Genomic DNA, 20,360 nt, shown 5'->3' with positions numbered 1-20,360 from the left:
CCTGAGGAAAGTACATAAAAGACATATGTGACAAGGCTGTTACACATAGTATTAAAAATCTAAAGGTATCTAACTGGGGATCGAATAAATAAATAACATCCACGAAATGAAATAGTTATGCTGTTATTGAAAACTAAGTTGTAAAAGTATGTTATATTAATACAGAAATATATTCATGACATACTGTTACAAAAAGCACACCATATGTATACACATATACATACATATATACGCCCAGAAAAACACTTAGAAGGATATGAACCTGTACTTAATGCTGTATGGTAGGATGATTTTCATTTTCATTTTTACATTTTTATGTTTCTGTTTCCTCATATGTATTATTTGCACAATAACAAGTTTTTAAAACCTTTAATAAAAATGAAATTAGTGGGCCAACTAAGACAGTTGACAAATTATACATTTAATAGAAAATGTACAACTGCTGAGACTAAAAACTATCTTAAAGAAATGCAATTTATTTTAATTCCTTTATATTTAGGAGGAACAGAACAATGCACTGTGAGTCTAGAAACTCTAGTTTTAATTTTGGCTCTGCCTGTTACTAGCCATGTGGTTGGTCTTCAGAAAGTCATTTGATCTTTTTCTATCTTAGATTTCTCAAGCATTAAATGAAGATGATTGTAAAAATCAAATGAAATAATGTGTAGCCATTTTAAAAAGACATCAAATGTTATCTTTGAGTCCCTGGTATTATTTTCAGCCCCTGGTATTATTCCATATTAATGGTATTAAAACATCCAGTTACTTGTAATTTAGAAATACATGGATGAGTAATTATGATTTAATTATCCCATTTATCAAATAAACCAGCAGGACAGAAATCTCTAATAACTAGATGAACAATCTCATAGAAATAAAGAATTATCAGCAATCATACAGGTAAATATTATTTTGTCTTGGTTCCAAATCCAATTTCTATATAGTTTATTAACAGACTCTATAGAATTCTCTCTGTGAAGAATTAAGTTCATTTCTCATCTGTGGAGAGAAACAGGCTCCTAGTTCTAATAGTGGGAAAGTTAAGACAGTAGTAATCTTTCCATGACCTTCTTTTCCATCCCTTTCCCTCCTCTTTCCAATCTCACTCAAACTACAAAAGACCCAGAGACGGTAACAAGCGAAGATCCTTCTAGATTCCAATTCTGCATGCGTCATTATAATAGAGTTAACCTACTGAGACCACACAGCTGCCTGCTCTGATTTCCTCCAAGTGTCTGTAATTCATCTATGTAATAGCAAAGTACCTGAGCCCAGTTAGAATTTTTCACTAAAAATAAAATGCTGGCACTGACCTGAGTCAGTACAGTTTGCTATGTAAATTATCCCAAACTAGTCATTCAAAATGTTTCACACCAAACAACCTCGATGTGTTTTATATATAGGGATGGATTTTCATCCTATGCAATTATCAAAAGTCACTTAGTATGAACATCTCACCTGATACCTGTCTACCCATCCCTCAGAAGTACTAATACTTTGTGACTACCATACCATGCTGTCAGTACAAAACAAGAAAAGGAATAAAATAAAGAAGCAGCACCCAGAGCCTTTTGCCAGAAGAGATAAGCGAGGTTATCTTGTATGTCTGTCTTAGAAAATCTCTGCACAGGCATTCAGACCTCACTGGCAAACCTGGTATTCATTATCCACATTTGTAGGAGTTCTCTGTTGTACCATTCTAAAGTTGCCCTAGGGCCACCTCAATGAAAATGCACTTTTCCTGTGAGCTATAAACCCAGTAACTGGCCACATCTTTAATTGGTAATTGGTGGGGATAAAGAAGCAGGGCTGAAAGTGGAACTGGGACTTGTACAACATAATCATTTCAGGATTGCCAAAACCTGCAGCATGGCAGACGCATCTATATACGAGGTAAGACTGTCACAATATCATTCTCAAATTTTACCAGACTACTTGTCCATATATGATTCTTAAATATGCTTTTGGCTTACTTATAGTCTGTAGTGTAATTTTATAATCATGGAATTTATAAACTAAAAAACACTAGGGGTTTTCTGTAATTTTTATTAACAATTTTTTTTTTTGCTTTAGCTTTCCATTTTCCTTCCCTTAAAAATCTGGCAAAGAAATACTTGAAGAAAGCTTTCTTGGTTAAACTGTTATAAGCTTCTCTGTACATCACACAGCAAAAGAAGTGCCATGAGGTTAAGGCTACCTCAGGAACATCCCATCACCTTCATTAAGGAAACATGCCAGGTCCTGGTACCAATGCTTCACTTCTAAAATGGAACAACTAGGCATGACCACTGTAATGGCCAAAACACTGCTGTGCTTTTCTCAACAGCTTTAGGGCCTTGGAGCTTCTCTGGCTCAGTGTCAGAGGAACTTCCAAGTAAGAACCTGCCTTTTGTGCTGCCATCATGGCTAAAAGAAAAGGAGCCCCCAAAGTGGTGCTCCTAATATTATTATTTCTATCATATAGACAATCTAGTCAGAAAGACTTGCAGCTGGGTTGAACAAGCAAATGGCTATTGGAGAGGAAAATTTTGGAACTGGAAGGGACATTCTCACTGATGTATCTGAAAATGTGACTGAACAGCATACAAATGGAGACTACACTTAGTGCTGTCTGTTCCCCTTTCCCTCTGCCTCATGTTTCTACAAAGTATTGCTCAAAAACAGCCAACCCAGATCTGAGATCAGGGGGTGCAGTCCAGTCCCCTTACAACATCATATTCATGGCATCCTTACAGGACCCTATTATAGTGTCCTCCAGACTATCAAACTGAATCTACCCAGGAGTCCTTCCCATCTGACCTCAGAACACAGATCACCCAGGAAAGCTCTGATGATATAAGGTGTCACTTTATTTGAAAGTGAAGTAGCTAAATCCCAGGATTTGTGGTTTGTGATCCTATCCTGTCATCTGATGTCAGGTTCGGCTCACAGGAGCTAACTCATTAAAATCATTATAAAGCCAAATAGAAAGTCTGGCAGGACTTCCCCGGCAGTCCAGTGGTTAGGACTGTGTGCTTCCACTGCAGAGGGGGGTGGTTCAATCCCTGGTCGGGGAACTAAGATCCCACATGCCATGCGGCCAAAAAGTAAAAAAAAAAAAAAAAAAAACCAACACACACATCCATGAGGAAGGGCAGATATGACCCATTTTCTGCAGACCTCTAGTTTGGTGTTATTCTCTGACTCTTCAATCATAATTACAACTGGCTTGAATCCAGCTCATTCTACTGTAAGTAGAGTGCTATATAATTTGTACTGTGTGATCTTCAAAAGAGAAACTAGCCAAGACCATTTGGCAAAAAAGTCAAAATGTTGGGCTTCCCTAGTAGCACAGTGGTTGAGAGTCCGCCTGCCGATGCAGGGGACACGGGTTCATGCCCCGGTCCGGGAAGATCCCACATGCCGCGGGGTGGCTGGGCCTGTGAGCCATGGCCACTGAGCCTGTGTGTCCGGAGCCTGTGTTCCACAACGGGAGAGGCCACAGCAGTGAGAGGCCCGCATACCACAAAAAAAAAAAAAAAAAGTCAAAATGCTACCAAGCACTAGTACTGATAGCCTACAACAATCATCCCACAGCTACCAAGCAGCACCTGAGGTTAGTATGCTCTCTCCTCCGTCATCCCTTTTCTCTGCCCAACTCTATTCTTCCCCTTGTGCCTAAATCTAAGACCTAACAATCTATGAAACTTGATGAATTCCACTGGTTTAAACCTCAGAAAATAAAAGACTGCCAATCCCTACTAATTTAATAGCATTATTTTCATCATGGTAATTCCAGAATTCTAGAACAAAACAAGACTAAAGTTCAAAACAGGTTAAAAAGTTAAAAAATTTTTACATAATATCAACATGTACACAATGAGCTTACCATTGACATTAACCAGTGAGAGAATATTATCCTGGTGATCAAGGAGGCGCTTAACTTGAAGAATATCCCATCCTAGTGATCCCTCTGTGGGTGCTACCAGCCTGAAAATTACTAAATGAAAAGACAGATATAATTTTATTAAAATGGTCAAAGATTAAAGTTATATTTCTGCTCAAAAAGCTAGCATTTCATTAAGTGAGAAATACCTAAAATACTGAAAAACCCATCTCCAAAGACAGCCTTGCTCATACTACTTTAAAATATTTCTTTCAAATGCTTGAGATGTTTGAAATGATCTACTAAAATCCCAAGTGAGTGTGTCCTCAGAGCTCTGTTCCTTTATTAAAACTCTTCTAAACCCACTACCAACCGTGAAGCCTCTGAACAAAAAAATGCAAAGTACAAAAGATAATGTGAAACTGCTCAGTGAGTCCATAAATATAGTCTCTATAGACAAGTATTCACCAGGGTCACATATGTAATAACTTCGAGGAAATAAAACAAATATTAATTAGATCAGAAGATAAAAGAGAAGCAATAGGGCTTCCCTGGTGGCACAGTGCTTGAGAGTCCGCCTGCCGATGCAGGGGACACGGGTTCGTGCCCCGGTCCAGGAAGATCCCACATGCCGCGGAGCAGCTGGGCCGCTGAGCCTGCGCATCTGGAGCCTGTGCTCTACAACGGGAGAGGCCACAACAGTGAGAGGCCCGCGTACCACAAAAAAAAAAAAAAAAAAAAAAAAAAAAAGAGAGAAGCAATAGTCAATTCTAAAAAAGGATTAATAGAAAAATCCTGGACTTCTGAACCAGGATGAGTACTCAGAGCTGATAGCCTTGCTTAGCTATTGATAATAAAAGCCTCAAAGTCACTGCAGCTAGTGCACACAGAAATTCTATTTCCTGTTGAGAGGAACCCTCACATTAGAAAAAGAGAAATTGGGGGGCTTCCCTGGTGGCGCAGTGGTTGAGAATCTGCCTGCTAATGCAGGGGACACGGGTTCGAGCCCTGGTCTGGGAAGATCCCACATGCCGCGGAGCAACTTGGCCCCTGAGCCACAACTACTGAGCCCGCACGTCTGGAGCCTGCGCTCCGCAACAAGAGAGGCCGCAATAGTGAGAGGCCTATGCACCGTGATGAAGAGTGGCCCCCACTTGCTGCAACTAGAGAAAGCCCTCGCACAGAAACGAAGACTCAACACAGCCAAAAATAAATAAATAAATATTTAAAAAAAAAAAAAAAAAGAAAGAAAAAGAGAAATTGGTATGGAACATTTAAAACCAAGTACATGGGCACAAGCTTAGTCTTAGAAATAGAAAAGATAGTACATTTAAAGGAATAAAACTTATTTTTATAAGGAAAAATGGCACGACATATTTATTTTATAAAGGTCCCACTAAGTAAAATGCAGAACCTCGTTTTTAAGAATATTTGTATTTTTTATAAATTATTTTCTGAATAAAACCAACTTTCATTTCTTCCTTTTTTTTAGCTAATATTCTAATTTCCGTTGAGGCATTAGTGTTGCTTTTATTATTATTTCAATGAATTCACTAATTCATTCAATAAAAATCTCTTATTTTAGAAATTAGCCAGATCGAAGAGGACAATAAGTAGGAGGACAAGTCCAATACACGGTGACGACAGAAATGAAGGCATAGAGGTTGGGGAATCCCAGGCAATTCAGTGTTAACAAGCAAGTGATACAGGACTCAAAGGAAGCAGGAGGGAAATGATGGAGGGCATGATTTGATATGTTGGAAAATTTGGACTTGTAGGCTACTCGTGTCCTTACATTGGTCCCTAGGGCAAAGATTTCTTTCATCTGGAGCAAAAATGAGAAAAAATAAGGACTACATAAGTTTTTTTTATAAAACTAAATGTATTCAATTTTAAGTCCTATTCTTTTTTTCTGAGATCATGTTCTTCATATTTTGTTGTTTAAAACTTATTTTTATAAAATCAGGGTGGTAAATGGTAGTTTGGTTTCTGGTTTGGGATTTTTAATGTTTTCACTAAACAGAATAAAAACTGGCAACTCTATGTTGATCTCCACAAGTTTAACCTTTTGTACTAATCAGAAATTTGAGAGTTCAGAAACTGATGTAGGCAATCGGAAGCCACTGAAGCTTTGAAGCTTGCTTTTTTTTTTTTAATTAATTTTTACTGGAGTATAGTTGTTTTACAATGTTGTTTTAGTTTCTGCTATACAGCACAGTAAAACAACTATACGTATACATATATCCCCTCTTTTTTGGATTTCCTTCCCATTTAGGTCACCACAGAGCTGAGTAGAGTTCCCTGTGCTACACAGTAGGTTCTCATTAGTTATCTACTTTATACATAGCATCAATAGTGTACATATTTCAATCCCAATCTCCCAATTCATCCCCCGCCCCCTGCTCCGTATACATACATCCATTCTCTACCTCTGTGTCTCTATTCCTGCTTTGCAAATAAGTGCATCTGTATCGTCTTGAAGCCTGCATTTTAGATAGATCCCTCTAGCATCTACTAGAAAATGTATCTGGGAAGCACTAAACTAGAGGAGAAGGCATTTGAGAAGCAGTAGAGGAAGGAAGACAAGTTAGGGGACTATCACAACAGAGCAGGCAAAAGAGGAGATGAGTACCTGAATAGAGCAACAGTACTGAGATGGAAAGAAGTGGATCAAAATATTTACAGCAGCCATCCTCAAAGTATGGTCCCAGACCAGCAACCTCAGCACTACCAGAGAACCTGTTAGAACGCAGAAGCTCAGGCCCCACTCCAGAATTAGTGAATTAGGAACTCTGGGAGTAAGGCCCAGTAATCTGTGTTTTTAACAAGTCCTCAAGTCATTCTCACGCACACTAAAATGTAAGAACCACTGAGTTAGAGTAAAACCAGCAAAACACAAGTGATTGACACAGAGGAAAAAGGCAGGGAAAAGCTAGACATCTTTCCAGGTCAATAAAGAACATGGGAAAACTGAATTTCTGCAAGGAAGGAAAAAGAAAAAAAAACTAAACACAGAATTATATCTTTAGAAATTACTTTATGAAAAGAAAGAATAAGCATAGGGTCTAGAAAATTACTTCTCAGACATGATTACACACCGAAAGTTCAGTTGAAGAAAGAGAAATGTGACTGCAAAGCAGTGGAGCCTGCAGACAACAGTTTATAAATGGTGAACAATTAACTCATGGCTCACTGGTATCTGCAAACATGCCAACTGATGGTCATAGCAAATCTCAAGGCTGGTCTCTAGAAGCAGCAGCACAAGTAATAGCAAATGCCCTCTGGGCTACAAAAATTCTTCAAGAAAAAAGCAGCTTTTAAGAAGTGTGCTTACTCTATCACTTCCCAGTACCCAAATTTCATCCATAAGGTAATGAACATAGAAGGGTTTTTTTTACTGCAGGCTCCTGTCAGTAAATGAGTTAGTCAACAGTCAACAGCTAAGAAAGTGTCCTTCAAACTGCATGTTTATAATCAGTTAATACATTTACAAAATTCCTGTTGCTATCCCTCCTTCTGCTGTCCCACTAGTCTGAGGGAAATGGCATAAACTCCCCCACAAGAAAATGGGCCCCATTCTGGCTTCCTTAGGCAAAACCTCCACAGTTCCTATCTTAGTGAACTCCCCAAATAATCCTCCTCCAACACTCCCAACTCAAGCTTTTAGTTTCCAGAATGTTGATAGTTGTTTTATGTGGCTAAAGTTTTTGCTAAGTAAGTGTATGAGTGTGGATCAGCAACAGAGAGGACTGTGGAATGTAAATGGCCTTCTCTAGCATCAGAGGAGTAGGGTTACCTTGCCCACTTGGCTATGCTAGACCAAGTGTGGTAAAAAACTGACCTAAGATCTTGAAAATGTCTTGGGCTCCACATCACTTCGACAATCCCAGGAGGCCAAGACTGGGACGGGAAAGATGTCCCTTGAATTAGTCTTTCTGAAATGTGTATACAAGGCTAGTTTAAAATTTTTAAAAAGAAGAAATAAAAGAAAAAAAAGAGTCATACTCACTCAGTTCTTTGCCAACTGCTGCCACAACACAGTTCTTAGGTATTTCAATCAAAGCACTGATCCCTTCACAAAAACATATAAAACGAAGGTTAAATTATTTTCTTCATGGATTACATCAAAAACAAAAACATTCTCAGATTTATGTTGGTCATTCCTATAAAGGGGATGGTAACTATAAAGCACACACAATTTGCTACATCACGGTTCCGTGCTTGCTTACCTATGGAAAATGATTTTGTGAAAAGTAGGTGAGACCTCTGGAAGACATTATTGATTTCTTAAGAGTAGGAAATGCTCTTTGAATATTTTTACTATTGTGGTGAACTTATTTACCAGGGACCCCTTAAGATAATCATCATCACCATTTACAAGATGGCTAGCTCAAATGAGATATAAAATTGGCATGCTCCTCAATGTAAATTTAAGAAGCCTGGGTGGGCTCCCTGGCAGTAAATGAGTGAGCCAACCGTCAACAGCTAGGAAAGTGGCCTTCAAATAATATGTTTATAATCAACACATTTACAAAACTCCTTGTATTACTAGAATAATCAGATTCAACATTCCATCACATTTCATTTATTAAGCATACAATTCTAAGTATCTTTTTATAGCTGAATCATGAAATGATTTTAGGGTAACCATAACTTCTGTAAGATATGTTACATTACTTTCTATAAAATATGTTACATTACTTCTGTCAGCAAAAAATATTCATGTATTAGATTTAGAACCACCACATGTGTTGGCAAAAAACCCTGTTTATTAAAAGTTCACTTCTCCATTATAAAATATATGTAATTTTATATATATGTAATTTATAACATATACACAAATTTGGAAAGTATTCTACTCATTTACTTTATCTTCCCACTTGGGGAGTATTTCTGGCCAAAATCTTTTCTCCACACACTGTTTTAACAGTATGTTTCTATTTTCCCATGTTTAAGATGGGGGGATGATGGTGGTGGAGGAGAAAGGGGAGGAGGAGTGGTACAAGAAGTAGAAGAGATAGGAGAGCAGGGGAAGGGGTAGCAGAGGAGAATTCCAGATGCAGAAAACAGCTTGTTTAAAAAAATGTTTATTAAATTATTTATGAAATAAAAATACTAGAAACTCATTAATCCAGAAGTAGCAACTTAATACACAGAATCACAGAACATATTGCTGAAAAGGGCATGGATGTCCTGTTTTCTAGTCCAAGCCTCCTTCCATCAGACTGACTAAGATTATCTGTGCTTATTTCCAAATACGTAATAACTGTTCTAAAAGCCCTGCCAGTCCATAAATCAAGCAAGGCTTATTGAAAGGAGCTTTATAAGATAAGGGTCTAAGAGTACTGCTAAATCCAAATCATGAAAAGCTCACCAATGGCAACCTAAGGCCTTTTCAAAGCTTTCTAACTGATTTCCTCAAAGATTTCTGCTATATCTTGAAACACTGATAAACAGGGCAAACTGTGACTACTTAAAGTACAGTACTCAAAGATAACTCGTAACAGGAATGGGGACTGCAATAATAGGTGGTTATTTCCATTAACATACAAAAGGTGTTTTTAGCCCTGATTTCAATATTTCACAACATAATTACTAATAATTCATGAAATAAAAATTCACAGATACCCACAGGCTAGTATAAGAAATAGGAAGGAAAATGTATATGTAAATAAAGAGATATAACTCATGATAATAGTAAACACGAAAATACACTCTAGATTCAAACAAGATTACCAGTGATTGAACACTGAATTGAGAAGTTAAACTGTAAATCCTAGTATGGTATGGATTTAGTTTTGCTAAGACATCATATTATTTTTCTGGTATTTTATAATACCCATGTGGAGATAAACTAGTTCCAATAATGAAGTGTAAATGCAACTTAAATGAAGTGTAAATGAAGTTTAATAACACAGGCATACCTTGGAGATATTTCAGGTTTGGTTCCTGACCACCAAAATCAAGCAATTCTCACAATAAAGCAAGTCACACAAATTTTTTGGTTTCCCAGTGCACATAAAAGTTATGTTTACACTATACTGTCATCTATTAAATGTGCAAAAGTATTATGTCTAGAAGACAATGTACATATTAGTACCTTAATTTAAAAATACTTCATTGCTAAAAAAATACTAACCACTGTCTGAGATTTCAGCCAATCATAATCTTTTTGCTGGTGGAGGGTTTGAAATATTGCAAGAATTACCAAAATGTGACAGAAACACAAAGTGAACAATTCTGTTGGAAAAATGGTGCCAATAGACTTGCATGACTCAGAGATGTCACAAACATTCAATTTGTAAAAAATGCAGTATCTACAAAGCCCAATAAAGCAAAGTGCAATAAAACAGGGTATGCCTGTATTCTTTCTAGGATGTCCATGGGTTCATTTCACTACTTTTAGAAACAAAAATACTTAATAGTGTATCACATGACTTCAAGGTTACTGTCATTTAAATTTACTCATTTATACTTAAATATTTTTACTCTGAATAAATTTTTATTTTTTAAGTTCCTTGATATCAATATAAGTCAAAACTGATTTTTCTTCTATTAAAACCAAAAGTATACGTCAACAGAATTCTGAGAAAATAGAATTTTGTTAGTAAGTTTGCACGTAAGTGAAGTTTCTTTAGTAAAACCAACTGTAAAATGAGGTCATCCTTAGGAATCTATTCAAAGTCTGATGACCCTACAAATAAAGAAAGAAAATGCTGTCATAAAGATCTGCTTCCAGGTGTCAACATGGTCATCAAACTCAGTTTAAGACATGGCCCAGAAGCATATATGAAAAGGTTTTTCTTGATCACTTTTGAGAAATTCTGTTAGAAAGGAAGGGGAAGCCAAAGGAAGGGGGATATTTTCCTTCCAACTTGAGATGGAAATATATTTTACACAACCCTTAACCTGAATTGGAGAAATACGGCTACATCTTATATTCAGAATTAAAAAGAAAATCTATATTTCCTTTGTATTCATGGAAAGTCTCTTTGAAGATTCACTGTGTCTTTTTAGAGTCTATCATGGTTCACAATTACCTTGATTTGTTTTTACCTGTATCAGAAAGGTGACTAGTCTTACACAGGAGATCTAATTTTCGGTTCCACACACAGAGGTCATTCCCACCAGAAAGCCAAACATCTAGTCTCTGAAGAAGAGCTAAACACTGCAAAATTCATGTGAAATAGTTATCAGTTTAGAAATTCAAGCATTCATCGGTGGTTTTAAAATATGTCCACAAGTTGATACCCTTTCCCTTCAAGAGGTGGAGCTTGATTCTCTTCCCCTTGAATGTGGGCTCTGCTAAGTCACTAGCTTCCAATGAACAGAATGAGGCAGAAGGAATGGTGTGTGACTTAAAGGACTAAGTCGTAAAAGACATGGTGGCTACCTCCTTGCTCTCTCAGATCACTCACTCTACAGTTCTGAAAACACGCAAGCAGCCGCATGGAGAAGGATCCATCTTTTTTTTTTTTTTTTTAATTGTGGCTGGCATCTTTTTTTTACCCTCAAGGAAGTGAGGCCTCTGGACACCAACCAACACTAACTCACCTAGCATCTGACCCCCTAACACCTCCAACCCCAGTCACCTCAAGGTGACAGCAACCTCAGGGGAGACACTGAGACAGAACCATCCAGCTAAACTGCTCTCTATTCCTGACCACCAACACTGAGATATTGTTTTAAACAACTAAGTTTTGAGGTAATTTGCTACTCAGTAATAGACAACTAATACACAAGCTTAACGTAAACTGATTTTTAAATAAAACTGAAAATATGACCTTAGTTTTTATGTATCTTTCCAATTCAAACCTCCTAATTCTTGACTCAGGAAATTATTTCAAGGTTGGTAGAAGTCCTTTACCTTTAATAGTACCTTAAAGTCCACACCTTTCATAGTTCTCTCCCCACCCATTAACTCTGAGTGAACACAAGGGCAAGAGAGAATATGTATTTAAAAAAAAAAAAAAAGGAAAAGGTTCTGGTAATCTTCCCTGGGCTGAGGATGGGGTTGCTTTTTAAACTGCTGGAATAAAAAGGGGTGAAAATAATCAGTGCAGTTTTTGTACTTCAAGACATCCTACTGTGTCTAATCTCTGATTTTTTAATATCAGTACTATATTCCTTTTCATTGCCAAATAATATTCCACTGTATGGTTATACACATTTTATCCATTCATCAGTTCATTGACATTTAAGTTGTTTCCACCATTAGGCTAGTATGAGTAATGTTGTTATGAACATTCATGTACATGTTTTTGTGTGGACATTTTTATTTCTCTTGGAAATACGTAGGAGTGAGATTGCTGGGTCAAATGACTCTATTTAACATTTTGATGAACTACCAAACTATTTACCTAGGTGGCTGTACCATTTTCCAGTCCCTCCAACAATGTAAGAGGGTTCTAATTTCTCCACATCTTTACCAATATTTATTATCTGTCTTTTAGATATTAGCCACCTAGTGCATGTGAAATAGTGTCACATTATGTTTTGAACTGCATTTCTCTAATGACTAATATGTTGAGCTTCTTTTCATGTGCTTATTGGCCATTTGCTCACCTTCTTCAGAGAAATGTCTTTCAAATTCTTTGTTTTTAATTGGGTTGTCTTTTTTATTGTTAATTTGTAAGAGCTCTTTTTATATAATCAAGATACAAGTTCCTTATCAGATATATGATTTGCAAGTATTTTCTCCCATCCTATTGGTTGTCTTTTCACTTTCTTCATGGTGTCCTTTGAGGTATAAAAGCTTTTCATTTTGATGAAGTCCAATTTATCATTTTTTTCTTTTGTTGCTATACTTTTGCTATCACATCTAGGACACAAAGGTGACACTTTGTATCACCCGAGGACACAAAGATTTACTCATATTCCTTCTAAGAGTTTTATAGTTTCAGCTCTTATATCTTGGTCTTTGACCCATTTTGAACTAATTTTTGGTTACAGCATGAGGTAGGGATCCAATTTCATTATTTTCTATGTAGATATCTAGATCCAGTATTAGTTGCTGAAGAGACTATTCTTTCTCTTATTGGAGGGTCTTGACACCCTTGTCAAAAATCTATTGACCATATATGTGAGGTTTTATTTCTGGACTCTTAGTTCTATTCCACTGATCTGTACGTCTACCTTTATGCCAGTACCACACTGTCTTGATTACTATAGCTTTGTAGTAAATTTTGAAATTTGTAAGTTTCAATCTTGAAACTTTGTTCTTTCTTTTCACAACTGTTTTAGCTATTCTGGGGTCGCCTTTACTTCTACATGAATTTTAGGATCAGCTTGTCAATTTCTGAGGTGAAAAAAGCCTGCTGAAATTCTGTCCAGTGTTGATCATTTGGGTAACATTGCAATCTTAACAATATTAAATCTGATCCATGAATTTCTTTCCATTTATTCATATTTTCATTAGTTTCTTTCAACAATGTTTTGTAGCTTTTGGTATACAAGTCTCATAGCTCTTCTTTAAATTTATTTCTATTTTACTTTTTGGATGCTATTGCAAATAAATTTTCTTTATTTCTGGAATGCTCATTGCTAGTTTAAAGAAATACAGTTAATTTTTTGTATATTGAGATTGTATCCTGAAATCTTGCTATATCCATTTATTATTCTAATAGTTTTGTTATGGATTTAGGATTATCTATATAGAAGAGCATGTCACTTGTGAATAGACACAGCTTTATTTCTTCATTTCTAATATGGATGCTTTTTTCAAATTAAATTTATTTATTTATTTATATCTATTTTTGGCTGTGTTGGGTCTTCGGGGCTGTGCGCAGGCTTTCTCTAGTTGTGGCAAGTGGGGGCTACTCTGTTGCGGTGCACGGGCTTCTCCGTGCAGTGGCTTTTCTTGTTGTGGAGCACAGGCTCTAAGCACGCGGGCTTCAGTAACTGTGGCACTTGGGCTCAGTAGTTGTGGCCTATGGGCTCTAGAGCACGGGCTCAGTAGTTGTGGCCCACGGGCTTAGTTGCTCTGTGGCATGTGGGATCTTCCCAGACTAGGGATCGAACCCATGTCCCCTGCATTGGCAGGCAGATTCTTAACCACTGCACCACCAGGGAAGTTCCTATGGATGATTTTTATTTCATTTTTATTGTCTAACTGCCCTGGGTCAGAACCTTCAGTGCAATGTTGAAGAGAAATGCCAAATGCAGACATCCTTGTCTTGTTCCTGAACTCAGGAGGAAAGTATTCAGTCAGTCTTTCATCATTAATATGGTGTTAGGTGCTGTGTTTCCCTAGATACCCTTTATCAGGTTGAGGAGGCTCTCATCTACTGCTAGTCTGTTGAGTATTTTATCATGAGAGGATGTTGGAGTCTGTCAAATGCTTTCTCTGCATCTATTGAGATGATCATGTTTTCCATCCTTTATTCTTACCATGTATGGTATATTACATTGATTGATTTTTCAGATGTTAAACTAAACTCATCCTAGGATAAATCTCACTTGATGATGGTATATAATCCTTATTATATATTGTTGGATTTGGTTTGCTAGTGTTTTGTTGAGGATACTATACTGCTTTTGTTACTTAACATCTTATCATTAGCATTTTCCAAATGCTACGTGTTCTTCTGAAACCATTTTTAGCATATATGTCTACCATAATTTAACTATTTTCCTATAAGACATTTAGGATACTGTCAATCATCCATTTATAAAATATATTTGTAATATATATTTCTGTTCATAAATCGCTGCCCAAGTTTTTATCATTTCTTTAAAGAGTTTTCTAGGAGTAGAATCACTGGGTCAATTCATATAATAATTTTTTAAGATTCATTCATAAAGCCAACTGCCTTCCAGGAAGATCATTTTGATTATATTCTCAATGACAATAAAAATGCCAATTTCAGCACCTCCTTGCTAATATCATCTCTTATAAAGAAACTTTACTAGTTCAAAAAATAAATAATAGTATTTCGTATATTTATTAAGGATCTGAAATTCTCTGATAAACTATCAGTTCAAGAACAATTGAACCACTGAACTAAAATGAGTGAAATGCTGTATTTAACGATTTTTTTTAATGCGAAACAGGATCACAGTGGGAATAAATACAATTATCTAGCTGATTAACAGTACAGTAAAACCCCTTTAAGAAGTACTTTCAAGGGAAAGGAGGCTGCTTATTTAAAAAAAAGAGGAAGTCCTTTCACCATACCGAAATAAGATACTTTTTTTTTTTTTTTTTTTTTTTGCAGTACGCGGGCCTCTCACATTGCGGAGCACAGGCTTCCCGAACCGGGGCACGAACCCGCGACCCCTGCATCGGCAGGCGGACTCTCAACCACTGCGCCACCAGGGAAGCCCCGAAATAAGATACTTTTTATTGACCAGTTCATGAAACAGCTCACCAAAGGAATTTCCCCCAAATATACTAGATTTTTTCTCCTTCCTTGTTCCTTCAATGCATATATTTTCATTTGAATCCTAATTACCTCAGTCAAATAAGCAAGACTATTTTTTGAGGGATTTAATAGAAGCATCTTTTCACATAAAGCGTAGAGATTTTGATCAGGTCAATATTTTATTGACTTCTTCAAAGACGGTCCATTGTAAAATTGGATACCAGTATATAGTAAATGCCACTTTCTTCCCCAGAAACTTTTCTAAATTGATAATCAGAATAGCATAGTAGCATAAGATGGCTACCAGAGATGCTGCCTTTTAGGAAAAAAATGAAATACTTTGACTATTGGCACACTGATTTTTTTTTTTACATTGGAAGTGTTAGCTCCAATACAGAGATCAGTAATCTTCAAAGCAAATGAGGAAACACTATTTCAGTTTACTAGTATCTTTCCCCAAACATGTTGACATTATTGAAAAACAGTGTACTTTCTGAGAACATTTAAGGTAATTTCTTCTACAGAAATCAATGTAGCCAAGTCTTATCCAAGTTTGTTTCTCCAACATGTAGCAGAGTTCCTATCAAGTAATAAGCTCTGATTAATATTTGTTTATAAAATGAATGAACCTAACAGTAGCAGCCAATTAGCCACAAAAGATTTTGTTCTGGAACTAAGTAATTGCTATATCTTACCCTTATCATTTTATAGAAGATAGATGGTGAGGGACAAATAACTCCATGTTTTAGTTCAAAGCTAAAACAAACAAACAGAAAAGAGACTAGATATTGCTGTAGTCACTTTGAAAGTAATCTCTTCCTAGAATTACCTACTAAAAACATACTAGGTACTACTACCTTTATCCTTATCTTACTATAGAGATTCACCTCTTGCTCTAACTTAAAATTCAAAATTCTAGCATTTAATATATATACTCCCCAAAATCTAGTCTTAGAAGAATCAAATGACTGTATATGTGTGGAAGAAATAATTTTTGAAACCTACAAAAGTAATTTCAGCTAAATCATTAAACATTTTTTTCTGAAACAAAAAGATTATTACCGTAAAGTATCTGATTAAGATTTTACCTTAAAAAAAAAAAAAAATTTTACCTTTACAGTAGACTGGAAGCATGACACTTTCTGAACTTGTCTGCCAGTATCACAGTCCCATACCTAAATTTATGTTAAGAAATAATTTCTCAGCAGAATTTTTAAACCTTAATTATAATTTTTGTAATAAATAAATCACAAATATTACACATTTACATAGAAAATATATAAAGCATGAAATATTTCATGTTTACACTACCACAAAAATCAATTCATCAACTTAGCATAGCAGACTTATAATGTAAAATAAGTCTGAGGTAAATTTTACTATCAAACCATTTGAAAATACCAACAGAATGAATGGTCTGAATACTGAATGTTTACAGGCATTAAATATTGCAACTATATAAAATTTAAGTTTTATTCTCCAAAACAGTCTACCGTAATCTAATAAACATTGAACATAAAATATTTATACTAAAAACTATCACATCCATTAATTAACATTTACTGAAAGCTCCTTCAATGTGCCTGGCATCATTTACTACTGTTATCTTGATTGAAAGAAGACAGTAACAGTGTACTCCTATTAACTATATACATATTTAAAATAATTACAGGACCTCTCATAAAATGTCCAAGGTTAGTTTGACCTAAGGAGCATAATGATTTTCAAATTTTTCATACCATTTCCTATGGTAAGATATACATTTTATATCATATCTGAGAACACGTTTACATACAAATAAATATGTACATATATATGGACTCTTAAGACCATCACTTGACAAAGAAATAAAGTCTACCCTCAGCATTTAATTAATGAAGTTAGTTAACAGCAAAGACCCAAGCAGGGTAAATTTAGAATTCATATGAATAAAAGAAACGGCCAACAAAACAACCTGAAATTATTTTTAACAAAAAAACGTCATTCAGCAAAGGAAATAATGCTATACTATCATTTACAGTTAAAGTTTATACTGATATTGTCCCAGCTACTCACGTCTGTACTGTAATAGTAATTTTAATAATTGGCTCTAAATAGTATCATAGTACCTTAGGAACAGTCTAATAAAAAGTATTTGATATTCTATTTTTGCAGAGATTATACTGATGCTGAAAACAAACCCAAAAAAGAGACTTTAGTCCATAAAATAACACTTGCCTCAACAGAGCAACAGTAGTAAAGCTCCTCTGACCTAAACATATGAGTGCATATTATGCCCCTGTTTATGCAATATTGTAATCACCATAAAATATCATTTATCTCCACTTAAACCTTTTCTTCAAATTCTTTCACCTATTGGCAATCTGTCTAGAAATCACTTCAGCTGATGAGCTCATTTAAAGTGTGTCATAAACTATGTCTTGGTTCTACAGAAGCCTAAGAAACACCTATACCTTTGGACTTACTCCAAAACTTACTTCAGTAATGCTTGAAGCTATTTAAATAGAATTCTCAGATAAGCATAGACTTTTTAAAGCTAATCTATGATACCTTAAAAAAAAAAAAGTAATGAAAGATTAGCTATCCATAGCATTTAGCTATGGCTTTCACAGACCCAATTCCACAAATATAAAAGGGCTAAATTTATTTAAGAAAAATTTATTTATTTAAGAAAAATATTTTATGAAAGCAGTATTACATAGTGATTCAGAGCTCTGACTGCAGTCAGTCTGTTGCCTTCTGCCCTATACTGGCTGCATGACCTTGGGCAAGTTACTTAACCTCTCTGTGCCTTTCTTTTCTTATTTATAAATGAAAATAATAGAAATACTTATTATAAGGATTAAATGAGTTAATAAATGTAAAATAGAACAATGCCGGCACATATAAGCAATTTATAACACCTGACTATGGCTACTACATCTTAAATTTTCAACTGAAAGCATGGGGAGGAAAGATCATTTACATTTTTTAATTGTTTGAAAATACTAAATATGGGGTTTCCTGGTGGTGCAGTGGTTAAGAATCCGCCTGCCAATGCAGGGGACACAGGTTCGTGCCCCGGTCCGGGAAGATCCCACATGCCGTGGAGCAACTAAGCCCGTGTGCCACAACTACTGAGCCTGCGCTCTAGAGCCCACGAGCCACAACTGCTGAAGCCCACGCACCTAGAGCCCATGCTCCGCAACAAGAGAAGCCACAGCAATGAGAAGTCTGCGCACCGCAACAAAGAGTAGCCCCCGCTCGCCGCAACTAGAGAAAGCCCGCGCGCAGCAACAAAGACCCAATGCAACCAAAAATAAATTAAATAATTTTTTTAAAAAAAGGCAAAGGAAACATAAATATTAAAAACAAAGGATCTGCCTGCCAATGTAGGGGACATGGGTTTAATCCCTGGTCTGGGAAAATCTCACATGCCACAGAGCAGCTAAGCCTGTGTGCCACAACTACTGAGCCTGTGTGCTGCAACTACTGAACCCCATGCACCTACAGCCCGTCCTCCACAGCAAGAGAAGCCACCGCAATGAGAAGCCCATGCACCACAACAAAGAGTAGCCCCTGCTCACCACAACTAGAGAAAGCCTGCATGCGGCAACGAAGACCCAACTCAGCCAAAAATAATAAAATAAAATACTACATATATTAAACGCTGAGCAGATGGTAATTCGCTTTTCTGCCAGACTCATATCCTCAAAAAGTTCTTATGGGTTGGGGCCATTAAGTTTCTTTTGCTGTACAATGAACAGAAAAAAAAATGTGAATTATTCTCCAGTTCAACTCATCTTTGTTTCTCTAAATTGAAAAGCAATCTGAGATGATAAATATTTTTAAGCCCACATTCTCCCATTTCCTGTTTTATATAATTTGATATAATAGTAACTCTGAGAAAAACAGCTTTAGTTATGAAGTTTCCAACAACAATAAGCCTTAACTTGCAATTTCCAGTCTAATACTTTTCAGACGCCTAATACTTTTCAGACTCCTAATACTTTTAAGTGTCTTATGAAGGCTAGAACAAAATCATTTTTGCTAAAACAGAATGTACAGACAGACCCCAAGAGGATAAAGACTAATAACATATGTACTGGTCCCTTGGATCACCATAGCTATGTCACTTGGTTCTATAAGGATATAATAACTGTTCTGTCAGCAGAGGCTGTCAAGATCAGTTGATTTTTTTCTTCACAAGCTTCCAAAGAAGGAAATGTAATAATAGCTGTTATCTTTTGAGTGTGTCCATTGAGTTCCAAAAGTTTTTCTCCTGTCTGAAATATCAATAAAATGTTAATAGTACTTCATGTTTCATAACTTAAATAATCTTAAATGACAACATTAAGAAAAATCACCAGGTAGAAAATATATACATTCCATCTGAAATTACTTAGATTTTATAATTTAACTTTAAACAATCAAATAGTATCTAAACATTAGGTGCTAAGAGAGTAGCTATAACTAATTTTAATTATTTTCTAATAGAAAATACTAATTTTTAGCAGATTGTTATAGAAAGTTTAAAGGAGTATTCTTTCCATATGGTTTTAAGATTATAACTGTAAATTAAGCATAAAAATATCAGTAACTTAATCAGCAGGAAAAAAATAAGGAGTCTTCATTATGCAAGCATCTGTTATCTAAGTCTTCACAGTTATAACGCTGTGGAAGAAAATAAAAGTCAGCATAACAGTAAAAACAACTGGATATATATATCCAGTAATGTATCAACCACTCGTAAAGTCAGCATGGACTCTACTTCTCTCTAACATCAACAGCTATTCCCATCCATCCAATGTCTTCATCTATCAGTTTCTCACTGATTTCCCAAGTAGTAAACATACAAAAATGCAATGTAAATATACGATAAATTGCAAATCCCTCCAAGGTTGCAGGATTTCATGATGCACGTGATGAACATAATGTTAAAAAAACTGCTTTAATCACAGGCAAAGCCACTGAAAAATGAGGATCTTGACTGAGTCAGACCAGATAACAATCCAAACAAGGGCAAGAAGATAAATGCTTCAAAAGAGAATAATTTGAGAATCCAAGGATAAGAAGAGAAGTCCTAGAGAAATTTGGTAAAGCCTTAAATATTTTTGAAAAAATAAACCTTTTATTATATTACTATTATAGTC

General features: G+C 35.8%; 1 protein-coding gene across 2 annotated transcripts in view; it reads right to left on the bottom strand.

Annotated features, from left to right (window-relative positions):
* The window catches only part of WDR41 (WD repeat domain 41), a 45,658-nt gene that overhangs the window by 11,207 nt on the left and 14,091 nt on the right, over positions 1-20,360 (bottom strand). For both annotated transcript variants that reach the window (XM_032626078.1, XM_032626079.1), the window contains exons 4-8: positions 19,362-19,493; positions 16,341-16,403; positions 10,922-11,033; positions 7,875-7,937; positions 3,869-3,979 (exon numbers count right to left, since the gene is read on the bottom strand). In XM_032626078.1, coding sequence (XP_032481969.1) covers positions 3,869-3,979; positions 7,875-7,937; positions 10,922-11,033; positions 16,341-16,403; positions 19,362-19,493 — 481 coding nt within the window. The remainder of the gene's footprint in view (positions 1-3,868; positions 3,980-7,874; positions 7,938-10,921; positions 11,034-16,340; positions 16,404-19,361; positions 19,494-20,360) is intronic.

This window comes from Phocoena sinus, chromosome 3, assembly GCF_008692025.1.
Source record: "Phocoena sinus isolate mPhoSin1 chromosome 3, mPhoSin1.pri, whole genome shotgun sequence".
Lineage (NCBI taxonomy): Eukaryota > Metazoa > Chordata > Mammalia > Artiodactyla > Phocoenidae > Phocoena > Phocoena sinus.
The sequence above is the reverse complement of the archived record's forward strand: the minus strand, read 5'-3'. Positions and strand labels throughout refer to the sequence as shown.